General features: G+C 34.7%; 1 protein-coding gene across 1 annotated transcript; it reads left to right on the top strand.

Annotated features, from left to right (window-relative positions):
• Positions 1–2,115: 2,115 nt before the first annotated feature.
• LOC102599412 (3-ketoacyl-CoA synthase 20-like) lies at positions 2,116–4,254 on the top strand. The gene is made up of 2 exons (XM_006357662.2): positions 2,116–2,784; positions 3,393–4,254. The coding sequence occupies exons 1-2, from the start codon at positions 2,116–2,118 to the stop codon at positions 4,185–4,187; spliced, it is 1,464 nt and encodes a 487-aa protein (XP_006357724.1). The 3' UTR covers positions 4,188–4,254.
• The last annotated feature ends 10,805 nt before the right edge of the window (positions 4,255–15,059 follow it).

Raw genomic sequence — 15,059 nt, 5'->3', positions numbered from 1 at the left:
CACAGAAAGAATGGCAACATTCGCGCTTTTGCAAAACGTAACTGAAAAGCTTTAATATCGTTTTTTCCTTTTTTGATGTTTTATGTTACATGTTTTTCTCTATTTTTTTATTAAGTATTTATATTCTTTCAAATTATCAAAATATAATAAATACATAAATCATCCTTTTAACAAACTAAACTATTGTCATTTTTAATAAATAGTTAAAATGTTGCTAATGAGTCCCACTAAAGACTTAAATATTGCTGTTTTGCTAATTTTCCCATAATAAATACAAGAAAAAGTTAAATAAAATGTCCATTAGGTTATATTTGTTACACAAAAGAATAACTCACTTAAAAAAATAAAACCATTTATTACCATAAATTGATATTCGGTACTTATTCCTTATTCCTCATTGCTTCTTCTTGTTGCTTGCTCTTGCTTCAACTTTTCTTGTTGTCGCTTCTCCTTCTTGCTGCTTTGCTAATCCTGATCTTGCTTTTTATTATTTTTTCAAAACAAATAAAATTAAATTAAATTAATATACCGCAAATAGGAATCTTTTCGAGCGAATTATCTATCAAAAGACTTTGAATATCGAGAGGGTTTCATATATAAAATTTTGTGACTGTTTAGAGGTAGTAATTTTGATTTGATCGAGATTGAGTAGTCCATGTATACTTCATGTATAGTTCATGTATTTTTCATGTATAGTTAAGTTATATTCAGATTTTTAGTATATCATAATGTATAGCCAATGTATAGCTCAGTAATAGATAAGTTAATATGTATAGTCAAAGTATACTTTTATGACTTTTGGCAAACTATAGTGTATAGTCAATGTATACTTCCTATGCCCTTTGGCTATTTTTATAATGTATATAAAATATGGTTATATTTATTCTAATTGCTTTATTATATATAATTGAAATTAGCTTTAAAAACAAGTGGTCCCTAATTAAATATCTATCAACTTCTAGGGTTTATTACATAATTGTATAAGCAATAAAAAGGAAAAAATTACCTAAATACACAACTTTTTTACTATATTCTCTAAAATTTTCTAATTTTTTTATTTTAAAAAAACTTACAGAAATCCCTACTTTACGCGATGTTTAAGTCAAATACATCACTTTATGCAATGTATCGGTCGGATACATCACTTAATATATCGAGACGTACACGATGTATCGGGATGTTATTTTACGCAATGTATCAATCAAATGCATCACTTTACGTGATGTATCGTTCGGATACATAGTTTTATGCAATGTACCGGTCGAATACATTATTTTATGCGATGTATCGAGACGTATGAGATGTATCGAGACATATGCGATGTATCATAATGTTGAGTGATGTATTCGAAATTGAGACGCGATGTCTCAGGACGTTGAGGGATGTATCCAAAATTGGGACGTGATGTATCAGAACGTTAAGTGATGTATCCAGAATCGAGAAGCGATGTAGCAAGACGTTGAGGGATGTATCTGAAATCAGGACGTTTTGGGATGTATCCGGATTCTACCAAAATTAAGGGATTTTTACAATTTGAAAAAGAGCATGGATATGATGTAATTAACTCTTAACGCTATGAGATTTGTGTAAAATCTCAACAAAATGGTCATATAGATATTGTATAATTTTATACATTGTATCAATTCATCTTATGTAATTCAAAAACAATATTTATATAGTATGTATACATTATATCAATTCATCTTCCTTTCAAACTAATTTTTTTTAATAAAAACACGTAAATATTATGTCTAATTTATCCTAAATTTAAAAAATATATATCTAACCTTCATATATGTTTCAAAATTTATCATATATGCCAATTTGAAAACTGTTACACCACCAGAAATGGAAATGCACAAAACAGAATTTTAAAAATATAATACAAAAGCAAAAAAGAATTAAAAGAAAGAAAATGAGGGAGAGAAGAAGGAAGAAGTTGCACATGAAAAAAAAAGATAAAATGGCAAAGTGCAGTTGGGCTGAAACAAAGAAAAATTAATAAATTGTTGATACAACTTGATCATGGTATTGCTTGCTAAAACAGTTACTTGAGCACTGTTAAATAGACTCCTTTTAACTTTCTCTACAATATATCCTTTGATGAGCAATAAAATGAAAGAAAATTCCTCTTTCTTTTGTGTTAAAAACATAAAACTTGTGTACCTCTTTGCGATTCCATTAATCCTTCCCTTCATAGCAATTTACCTTCTTACTCTTAACGTCGAAGACCTCAACAACCAAATCATCACGCTGAAATCATTGTCTATTCTTCTTATTGTTTTATTTGCCGCGGTACTACTACTCTACTTCAAGCATGGTCCAAGAACCGTTTATTTGGTAGATTTTTCATGTTACAAGCCAGATCCGAGTGATATGATGAGCAAAAAAGAGTTGCTAGACATAATTACATTAACATTCGACAAGGAGAGTGTGGATTTGCAAAAGAAAGTGTTAGAAAGATGTGGATATAGTGACATGACGTATATTCCAGAGGGCATTAGAATGTTACCAGACAAGTTATTGACGTTTAATAATTCAAGGAAGGAAATAGAGAAGGTTATGTTTGGAGCGATAGACGATTTACTGTGGAAAACAAGAGTGAAGGCAGATGAGATTGGAATAGTGATAGTGAACATTGGCGTCCACAATCCAACGCCTTCGTTATCGTCCATGATTGTTAACCATTACAAGCTTGGAGTTAATGTCCTCACTTATAATATTAGTGGCATGGGATGTAGTGCTGGTCTCATTTCTATAGACCTTGCAAACCGCCTTTTGCAGGTTAGTCTTTTTGCTGTAAAAATAACTACATACCAAAAACATGTTTTGAAGCTTCTCTCTCCATTCTCTTTTCTTGAAGAAAGATATGTAGTACACACTTTTTTGAAAATCTTTTTGCAACACTGCAAATAATAATAAATCACAAGCAAATGTCAAAGGCCCTTAATTAACTTTATGTACGGATTGAAATTTGAGGAAATGAGATCTTTTGTTGATCTCTTACCATTTGAATAAAAGAAAATGGTCTAGTTTTCGCATCTCTCATGTGTAAATATACATCTCTTTTAAGAGATCATAAAACAAAAAAATATATTGTAAAAGGTTAGAAACCATTTCTCACATTGAGATCATACCAAAGAATTAAAAAAACAAAATAAGATCTCTTACCCTCTTACAAAATGAATTTTAAAAAAAATATTTTTTTTAGATCTCCTATATTATGTAAAAATGAATCTCTTGTAGATTGACCATAAAACTAAAATTTAAAGTTGTTAGTGGCCTACAAGTTTATTACATTACATCTCTTATACAGTTGTAGGCATTGCCTTAATCTGCTTAAACACTATTTTTGTGACTATATATAATGTTTTCATTTTGAAAAAGTACAGACACAAGTGAGTGGCTACGCATTGGTAGTTAGCACAGAAAGCATCAATGCTGGTTACTATCTAGGCAAGGATCGATCAAAGCTTATAACAAACTGTCTATTCCGTATGGGGGCAGCCGCTATTCTTCTCTCCAATCGTTTCTCAGACTATCGTCGTTCAAAATATAAACTCAAGCACGTTGTGCGTACTCATAAAGGAGCCGATGACAGGGCTTTCAAAAGCGTATACCAAGAACAAGACGAAGATGAAAATATTGGCATATCACTCTCGAAATCCCTAACAGTTGTAGCTGGAGAAACTCTCAAATGTAATATAACAACTCTAGGACCATTGGTACTTCCTATGTCTGAGCAACTTCTTTTTTTCGCGTCATTCATTGTTAGAAAGATTTTTAAAATGAATAATATTCTCAAGAGGCCATATATACCTGATTTCAAGCGGGCTTTCGAACATTTCTTTATTCATGCGGGAGGAAGAGCAGTGTTGGATGAGATGGAAAAGAATCTTGAGCTCACAGAATGGCATATGGAGCCGTCAAGAATGACACTTTACAGATTCGGAAACACATCAAGTAGCTCATTGTGGTATGAATTGGCCTACTCTGAGGCCAAAGGGAGGATTAAAAAGGGTGATAGAGCATGGCAAATAGGTTTTGGCTCAGGTTTCAAATGTAACAGTGTTGTTTGGCATTCCCTCAAAACTATTAATCCTAAGGATCTGGAGAAAAATCCATGGACTGATGAGATTCAAGACTTCCCAGTTCATGTTCCTGCAGTGATGCCTCTTTCTAGTTGAATGTTTTTATTAATTATTTCAATTGTATGTCCAAGGGGATAGTTAGCTCCCCCGGATTACTATTCTATCCCATAAATTCTCTTGTGGTTTATACAGAGGCGGTTCAACCGATCGAATTCTTTTTTCTTTTTGGTAAGTAAAATTTTATTTTCCAAGTGAAAAATACATCCCTGAAAAAAAAAATGCAGTTTGGACAGCCCCCAAACTTACAATAGCAACAATCAACTACTCAAAGCAAACTTCCTATCATTATGGAGAGAAATTTAAAGACAATAGCCTACTTGCTAGCTTACTACATTGCTGAGCTCTACTATGAATATCTTGTATAATCTGCCTAACTACTTGATCTGAAGTTTTGTGATGGGTGTCAAACACTCTAGCCTTTCTTTAATTCCCTTCCATATGTGATAAACCCACCTGCTAATGCCATTCGATACACCTTATATATGCTGAGCAATTTTTCCCTTAGTGTTTGCCACAGCCCATTCAACTTCAGACTTCCCAGTCTTGTACTTGCCTGGCAATAGCCAACCATTGCAGCAGTTTACCTTGTTGCATAATCACACTGGAATAGCATATGGTCAATGTCTTCATCCTCCTCTTGACGTAGTGGACAAATAATATCTTCCAAATTCACCCAACAAGCTAATTTGTCCTTAGCTAGTTTGGAGCCTTAACAGAAAAAACACTCATTATGGCACTCCTTTGTTATTGCAAACTAGTCTTCTCCATGAAATATTTGACCATTCTTCTCTAATCAATCCATAAATCTTCTTAATAGAGTAGCTAGGCATTAGTGTCACTTTGCTTTCAGCCATCCCTTCTATAGAAAAAGTCTTCTTGGCACTAAGAATTTGTTGTACCGTCCAGCTTGTTGTGCCTGAGCCTCCCACACTGCACAATCCTTCATGTAATAGAGATGCACCCATTTAATCCATAATGCATATATCCTTCTTCCTACAAATATTCCACAATAGTTTGCCAACTGCAGCATGGTTCCAGTGACAGACATCAAGAATATTCAACCCTCTAGCAGCTTTAGGTAAACACAGTCTCTCCCAAGCAATAAGTAATTTTTTTGATAGTTCACATCCTCCAGTCCACAAGAAGGTTCTACAGGTAGCATCAATCAATTGGATCACTCTCTTTGGCAAAAGAAATACCTGAATTAAGAACAATACAGACTTCACAAGTTGCAACCTACCCAGCATAAGGAACTTGGTATTACTCCTGGATTTGATTCTCTGGAGCATTTTGTCAATCAAAGGTAAACACTGCATAATGATCACTTTTTTAGTACTTGGAGGAATACCCAAGTACTTGAAGGAAAGTGACCTTTCTGTAAACCCTAAAGCTGCCAGAATAGCATGTTGTACCTCTTGTTTAACCCCTCCAAAATATATAGAGCTCTTGTCACTATTAGCCTCCAGCCAGAAGCCCTTGAGAATAACTTAAATTCTTGATAAAGCAGTTGGGCATATTTCAAATTACCTTTACACAAATCAATCCACATAATTCCTTACTACTCAAGTAATTACTTTGTCAAAGAAATATGTTACATTTCTACACGGCTCAATTATACTCAAATTCAATTTTCTTGTGACTTTCCAAACATGTCCTAGCTAGTTAAATGTCTATTGGTACAAATTTGTTAAGATTGGGTTGTTCAACTGAAATTAGCTATAATTAAAGTGTTAAAGTAAAAATGGTAGCAACTTGAAAGGGCTATCAATATATTAAGCCATATTTTAAGTATGATTAGAAGTTCAAGACTGCCATAAATCTATTAAATTTCATGTGGTCATCTAACTTTGTGTTCATTAATTATTCAAAAGTCACTGTTCTTATTTTGTTGCATGAAAATCATTTAATTTTACTTCACTTATGACAAAAATAACTTTGGCCGGACTTGGTGAAGTCCTACTTGGATACAAGAGAAAATAACAAAAATATCCCTTATATTTGATGATAGATTCAAAATGATTCCTTAAATATAAATTTGAGCAATTTTAATCATATTTTGCTGAAAATGAGCATTTTTTATTTTCGTATATTTAACAAACTCTACCTACTAAATTTAACAGAAATCTATATATATAATAAAAGAGAAACATAGATAAAGTGATGTGGCACCTCTATATGACTTCCATTTGCATTTATCTTTTTTTTTCTTTGTCTTTTGGACCTTTTTTCTTATTTAAATTAATTATTGTATTGTAAATGTAAATTACTTAAATTATTACAAATAAATATTTATTAATGGAGGAACATTTAGAACAAAAACTTTTCACATTCTTTTTTTATTTGTTTGCCTCACTTCTAACCATAAAAAGAAAATAATATTTTATATGTTAAGTAATCTTTCTCTTTATTACTTAATTTATTCACAAGGATTTATTAGTCATGACTTACACCTCTTTAATTTTTACTTTTAATAATATTCATAACTCTCATAATTTTTATTTCCATAACCTCCAAACTTAAATTCGTAAGTTTATAATGTCTTATGATATTCCTTTATTTTGTCCATAAATTCATATTTAGTTTCATGAAGATTTACACTCAAGATTATCCTTTCTCTTCTTCATCATATTGGTTTGTGAATGAACTAACAAGTAACAAAACAAAAGTACATGAAGGTAAGAAATGTTTCATTTCATTCGAAGTCTTTAGTTTTTCATTTCCTCTATTTTGCCTATATAAATTCATATTTAGTTTCATGAAAATTCACATTCAATATTATCATTTCTCTTCTTCATCATATTTGTTGCGAATTATAAACTGACATGTAACAAAAAAGAAGTATATGAAGGTGAGATATATTTCATTTTCAAGTCTTTTTTTTTTACTTTTATTTACTTGGATATGTTTTCTTAATATTTTATTTATGTATGTATTATCATTCATTAAGCAAGTATGATAAAAAAAAAAATACCTTAGTAATAATGAATAATGTGTTATCAGTATGCAATTGTTCTTTCGAATAGTTAGTTTTTGGGATATAATGTAATTTGATTATAATATTTGTTAGTTTCGAGAGATGATTATTATTTAGTATTGTTAGTACTATTGAAAAAATAATATATAGATATATTACATACAATTTAAATTCTTTTTTTCTTTTAATATAATTATTTTTTAATTAGTATATGATATTTATTTATTCATATTTTTTTTTTTCATTCAATTGATAGCATATATTCTACTTGCAGAGGAAGATGATAGAAGAGGACGGGGGGGGGGGGGGGGAAAGGCATAATTATAGATTATTTTTGCTATTTTGTTTTTACTTTGACTTGTATTAGTTACTTAGATACTTTTGCTTAAAAAAAAAAAAAAATTTGGTTTGTATAAATAATTTAGCTACATGTTTGTCAATGCTTATCATTTGGTCCTTTAATATTCTACTTTTTTTTTATGAAGCACAATTAATATAATTATTCCATTTCAACAATAACAAAAATTATGATGATTAGGAGTTTCATTTTTATTATACTTGCAAAAAGTAATTGAAAAATAAAATATTAATTTCATGATGTCATTTTTTTGCATATGTAACAATTTATTTTCGTCGCTATTCTTTTTTGTTTGAAATGTATTTATAATACTTATGCAGTCACCGATTATTATATTTTTTATTTTTTTTTATTTTCACCCTTTATTTTACAAATAAAATCAATGTATAATTATTAGTGGATATAATGTTAATAAAATTGTACATTTGAATTATATATAACTCATGTCTTATATATAACTCATGTTGTAATCATTTAAAATTTATTAAATATAAATTTATAAAATGATTCGAATTATATTAAATTCATGAATATAAATATTATGGATTAATATAATTGGGCTAATTATTCAAGTCCAATAAATATGAATTTAATTAAAGTCAAAATTAATTGATTTGGGCTATAGATGAGCCCAATTTGCTAAGTCCAATGTCATCTTATCCTGGAGGCCCATTCTTTTGATGCCACGTGGCAAATGATGAGGCATGCCAAGTCAAACAAATAAGCCAATAGGATCATGACATGTGTCAAAGATGACAAGCTCGCTCCATAAAGCCCATATGACATGTCACTTAAATCTGATTGGTCGAAGGGAATCATGTTCCAATCGCAACTCCTCTATTCTAAAACTATAAATAGGGATCCTCATAATTCAGAATAGAAGACAGAAACTTCTGAACAAGAAGCTAGAGAAAATTTGTGGTACAAACGCCATAAAATTCTCTATAAAGCTACAAGTTTAAGACTTCAAGCATTCGAGTTCAAGAACAATCAAGATCAAGACCATCAGATTCAAGAACAAGCTCGAAGCCCTTGAATTCAAGCAAAAGTCAAGATCAAGATAAAGTTCAAAGTTCAAATTCATCGAAGATTCAAGAACAAGCTTTAAAGTCCTTGAATTCATATTTGAAAAGGCAAATTCATAGAAATCATAGAGATTGTAACACTCGCACTTTGAAATAATAGATACGATTGTTGCTATAATTTTCCATTCTTGATTATTGGTTTCTCGACGCGAATTTATTGTCTACAAATTCTGGCACGCCCAGTGGGACACTACCTCTCATCTCAACTTTTCAAGCATCAAACAACATCGAGATGACTTCCATGAAGAACAACTCTCGATCAAATGCCTCTAAGGCCACTAGCTCCAAGTTCTTTACTGAAGTTGAAGGCATTCTTGATGTTACTTTTGGAAGTTTCGGAGTTGTTATGAGAAACAAAGCTGCTACGCTAGGACAACAAACACTGCAAGTGTCGTCCGCATCAACTCCTATTTTTGGGTCTTCAACTCCAAAAAGAGCAAGTTCCTCCACAAATGCTTTGGAAGGAGGAAACAGTATTGCTGAAAAGATCAAGGAGACATTGGCTCTACTTGAGCAATCTGGTTCCAAGAATTCTACCACAAGGGAGAACTACGATTCAACTAATGAATCATCTCTATATGCATCGCGTAACGTGAGTCCGCTGAAGATTAACTTACGCGATAATCCATGCTACTCTACTACATCTCCAATGATCATGCAAACGATGGTAACTGCTGCTTACTCTCCTGATGAACAACTCGCAAATCTGACAAAGTTGGTTGAAGGATTGACAAAGCATGTACAACACCAAGAGTCTCGAATTGATAAGTTGATGGATAGGATGGAAGGACTTTTAGATGGAGAAGCGAGTCATGCGCCTGGAAAGGGTGTTGAAGTTCAAGAGATCGGAGATCCTGCAAAGAAAGCACCGCTTGTTAATGAGATGCCAGTTTCTTCTAAAGGAATGATCCCACTTGATCACTTGAAAGAGTTTATTGAAGGCACTATCAAAGATAAGTATGAAGTCTCCACCAAGTCTTCTCACATGTATGCCAAGCCATACACTGCGAGAATTGATAACTTCAAAATGCCTGCTGGTTATCAACCTCCCAAATTTCAACAATTTGAGGGTAAAGGAAATCCAAAACAACATGTTGCACACTTTGTGGCGACATGTAATAATGCTGGAACCTATGGAGACCATCTCGTCAAACAATTTGTCCGCTCTCTAAAAGGAAATGCCTTTGATTAGTATATGGATCTTGAACCTAATTCTATTGATAGTTTAGAGCAACTAGAGCACGAATTTCTCAATCGCTTCTATAGCACAAGGCGTACGGTGAGCATGGTAGAACTCGCAAATACTCGCCAAAGTAAGGATGAACCGGTTATAGATTTCATAAATCGATGGAGGAACGCGATCTTAAATTGCAAGGATAGGCTTAGTGAAGCTTCTGCAATCGAAATATGTATCCAAGGAATGCACTAGGAGCTTCTTTACATCTTACAAGGAATAAAACCAAAATCCTTCAAAGATCTAGCTACTCGCGCTCATGATATGGAGTTAAGCATGTCCTCTGCTGGAAAAGATATGACGTATGTCCGAGACCCTCGCAAAGGAAGCGACAAGCAGAAACCCAAGAGATGGAGTAAATTAGTGCCTAGAAATGACAATAAAGAATCCATGAATGTTAATGTGTCACCTGTGAAGATCACTACGAATGAGGACATGAAGCAAAATGTGAGAACGGCTTTCCAAGCACGTTCAAATCAAAAGTCGACACTAAGGGAGATGCAAGGAAAAAAATATCCCTTCTTGGATTCTGACGTTTCTGAGATGAAGCGACCCGATGAAGCTGGAAAAGTTGATGACCCAAATTATTGCAAGTATCATAGACTTGTAAGCCATCCTCTCTAAAAATGTTTTTTCTTCAAGGATAGAGTGATGCGATTGGTTAACGAAAAGAAAATTGTCCTTGATGATGAGAAGGCTAGTTCTAACCAGATCTCTATCACGTTCGGCTCACTCGATCCGGTCCAAAATATATATTTCTGAAAAGCATAGAAGAAGAGTCATTGGAGCAGGAAGTTGAATATAGATGGTGATGAAGGCTGGATTCTTGTAACTAGGCGAAGACACAACAAGTCAAGCTTACGAAAAGAACCATACAAGCCACCGATTAAAGGGAAAATGGTGAAGAAATTGGAGAAGCAGAAATCAATCAAGCGCCCAAAGAGGGCAAAGGTAGAAGTGCATCACTACCAAAAACCCCGACGTCCTGTGACTCTAGAGGAACTCTTACCAAGTTCGTTCAACATAAAGTCTACTCAAGACAATGTTGAGGCATCATGTTTCAATGCTGATAAAGCAGAAACAATGAAGGCACCTCCTACTTACAAAGAAGGAACAACGAGTGAATCATCACCAAAAGTGTCTCCTAATGACGATGAAAAGACAACAAGGGAAATATCGTCAATGATGTCTCATTCACTTTCTGAAACACCTATTGAACCTTCTTCCCAAGAAGCACATGCATGTGATACAAAAATCACATTTACAGATAATGATCTTCTATTCGGTGAAACACTACACAATCATCCTTTGTATATGGCGGGTCACGTGCTAGAGAAGAAGATAAATAGAATCTTAATAGATGAAGGATCTGGAGTCAACATTCTACCTATCCACACATTGAAGGAACTCGGCATCACGACTTGGAGAACTTAGTGAAAGTCATCTGTTGATACAAGGTTTTAATCAAGGGGGGCAGAGGTCCATAGGCTCTATTAAATTAGAGATCCACATGGAAGATTTGCAATCAAGTGCATGGTTGCATGTAATTGACGCAAAGACGTCGTACAATATATTACTTGGCAGACCTTGGGTACATGAGAATATAATTGTCTCATCTTCTTACTATCAATGTTTGAAGTATCTTGAAGGCGGGATTGAAAGGAAGATAGTTGCAGATGATAATCCTTTCACCGAAGGTGAGACACACTTTGCCGATGCGAAATTCTATTTGAAAAGTTATGTTGTTAAAGGGGCCAAATCTAATGATGTAAAACCAATCATGTCCGATAAGGTCATAAGCAAAAGAATCGATGCAATAGTTAGAAAGGTAAACGTTGACACCAAAGAACTTTGTCCCATTTTTAATGAAGGGAAGATCATGTCTTCGAAGTAGAAGCTGACTTCTAGACTTTGCTATGTTCCAAAAGTGAAGAAAGAAGAATGTCAATCATCTAACCTTCAAGAAAATGTATTGAGAGGGCTAACTCTTCCTATTAGACGGATTGATGCAAAAAACTTGTCTTCAAAGCTGCCAGAAAAGTCAATCTCTCAAAATCAAGTGCGAGATGTGGCGCTCCCAACAAAACGCATAAGAGAAGGTTTTGATCCCAATGCTTACAAGTTATTTGTGAAAGCTGGATACAACCCTGATGAGCCATCAATGTTAGGGAAACTTGTATCTTCTGATACAACTAGGCAAGCACGTGAAGGCCTTGGCTATAGCCAACCATCACCAATTCGCATTTCCATAAGAAGGGCAAGAAACAACCATATAACTTTTGAAGATGATGTCGCTACTCCCAACAAAAAGCCTTCCGTCTTTGATCGACTTGGAGAATCTACTACAAGAACTTCTATGTTTGAGAGGTTAGGTCCATTGAACAAAAATAAGAATCTGAGAAGTTATTTAAAAGTTACAACGCCTGCTTCACATTTGGTTCGAAAGGATTTCAAAAGTTCGATTCCTTCTAGAATGAGGCGACGAGTGGAACTTGTAGTTTCATGTAAAGAGGAACTCAAGGCAAAGGTTCACACTGTGGTTTACACCAAGGAGCGCGAGGAAGATGAAGAAAGTGTAGGCTCCTCAAATCATATTACAATCCAAAATGAGTACGATTATTTGCCTCAAATAAAGATTGATGAAGAGTTAGAAGATATTGTCTGGAGTTGTCATATATCTATCAATGACAATGATCCTTTAGAAGAGGAAGATGCTGGAGATGCTCCACCGGAACTTGAAGAAAGAGTAAAGACCACAATAGATCCTTTGAAAGAAGTTAACCTTGGCACTGATGAAGACCCAAGGCCAACTTACTTGAGTGCCTTTCTAGAAGTTAATGAAGAAATCGCTTATATGACTATACTCAAAGAATATAGGGATGTCTTTGCTTGGAGTTACAAAGAAATGCCTGTATTGAATCCTAAAGTAGCGGTCCATCAGTTGGCAGTCAAAAATGGTTCTTGTCCTGTTAAGCAAGCTCAAAGACGCTTTAGGCCAGACTTGGTTCCATTGATAGAAAATGAAGTTAACAAACTCATTGAGGCAGGCTTTATTCGTGAGGTCAAATATCCTACATGGATTTCAAGTATTGTTCCTGTAAGGAAGAAGAATGGTCAAATTCGAGTATGTGTTGACTTTAGAGATCTTAATAATGCATTCCCTAAAGATGAGTTTCCTCTTCCCATTTCAGAGCTGATGATTGATGCCACCACTGGTTATGAGGCGATGTCGTTCATGGACGGTTCTTCTGGCTATAATCAAATCCGCATGGCACCAAAGGATGAAGAACTCACCGCATTTCGCACGCCTAAGGGTATTTATTGCTACAAAGTGATGCCATTTGGTTTAAAGAATGCTGGTGCCACATATCAAAGGGCTATGCAAAATATATTTGATGACTTGCTCCATAAAAATGTTGAATGCTATGTTGATGACTTGGTGGTAAAGTCAAGAAAGAGGGATGATCATTTGAAAGACTTAAGAATGGTGTTTGAGCTGCTTCGAAGATATCAACTAAGGATGAATCCATTGAAAGAAAGGTGCTCCTTTTAATTGGGATCAAACATGTAGCGATGCCTTTAAAAGTATCAAATCGTATCTAGCGAAACCTCCGGTTTTGGCAGTCCCTATACCGGGAAAGCCATTGATACTCTACATTGCGGCACAAGAAAGGTCTGTAGGAGCCCTGCTAGCTCAAGAGAATAGTGAAGGCAAAGAAAATGCTCTTTATTACTTAAGTAGAACGATGACACCGAATGAGCTGAACTATTCGCCAATTGAAAAGTTGTGCTTGGCACTTGTCTTCTCAATTCAAAAGATGAAGCATTATTTTCAAGAGCATGTTGTCTGCCTCATTTCTAAAGCAAATCCCATCAAGTTTGTTATGTCAAAACATGTCCTTAGTGATCGACTAGCAAGATGGTACCTCCAATTCCAACAGTTTGAGATTGTGTACATCCCTCAGAAAGCTGTGAAGGGAAAAACATTAGCTGATTTCTTGGCAGACCATCCGATACCCGACGATTGGGAATTAACTGATGATTTTCCTGATGAAGATGCGATGTTTATTGAAATTCAACCTCCTTGGAAAATGTACTTTGATGGGGCTGCACATCGTGGCGGAGCTGGCGCTGGCATGGTGTTCATCACTTCGCAAGAAGAGATTCTACCATTCTCCTTTACTTTGAAGCAATGTTGCTCTAATAATGTCGATGAATACCAAGCGTTGATACTTGGACTTGAGATGGCCGTCGACATGAAGCAATTACATTTATAAGTCTTTGGTGACTCTCAGTTGGTGATCAACCAACTCTTGGGAAGTTATGAGGTGAAGAAGCCCGAATTGCGTCCTTATCATGACTATGCTCAAAAGTTGCTAGGTTGTCTTGGAGATGTAACCCTTCAACATGTGCGTAGAACGGAAAATAAGAAAGTTGATGCATTGGCTGCCCTGACTTCAACGCTAACCCTTCCTGATCAAACACAAGTTACTATTTGTCAAAGATGGATAGTACCACTGCCAAATGAGGAAGAATATATAGAAAATGAGCTTGAGCATCTCGTTGCCATTTCTGAAGCCATAAAGGAAGATTGGAGACAACCCATTATTGACTACATGTGTTATGGGATACTTCCAAAAAATCCAAGGAGAAGGACTGACATTCGTCATCGTGCACCTCGCTTCCCTTACTACAAGGACACATTTTATAGAAGATCATTTGAGGGTGTACTATTACGATGTTTGGGAGAGGAAGAAGCAATTCAAGCTCTGCAAGAAGCAATTCAAGCTCTGCAAGAAGCACACTCAGGAGTATGTGGATCACATCAATCTGGACCGAAACTCCACTTTCACATAAAGAGGATGGGATATTATTGGCCAACCATGGTGAAGGATTGCTTAGATTATGCTCGGAGGTGTGATGCTTGTCAATTTCATGCAAATTTCATACTTCAGCCGCTTGAAGTATTGCACCCAACTATCGCATCTTGGCCATTTGACGCTTGGGGATTGGATGTTGTGGGACCACTACCAAAATCTTCTGGTGGACACTTGTACATCTTGGCTGCAACAAATTACTTCTCAAAATGGGCTGAAGTCGTTGCTCTTAAAGAAGTGAAGAAAGAGAATGCTATAAATTTTATCCGAGTGAATATCATCTATCGCTTTGGCATCCCTCGCTACATAATAACGGACAATGGCAAGCCATTTGATAACAAGTTAATGAACAAAATTTATGATCTCTTTGGCTTCAAGCA

Source organism: Solanum tuberosum, unplaced genomic scaffold (genome assembly GCF_000226075.1).
Source record: "Solanum tuberosum cultivar DM 1-3 516 R44 unplaced genomic scaffold, SolTub_3.0 scf00242, whole genome shotgun sequence".
In the NCBI taxonomy this organism is placed as follows: Eukaryota; Viridiplantae; Streptophyta; class Magnoliopsida; order Solanales; family Solanaceae; genus Solanum; species Solanum tuberosum.
The sequence above is the reverse complement of the archived record's forward strand: the minus strand, read 5'-3'. Positions and strand labels throughout refer to the sequence as shown.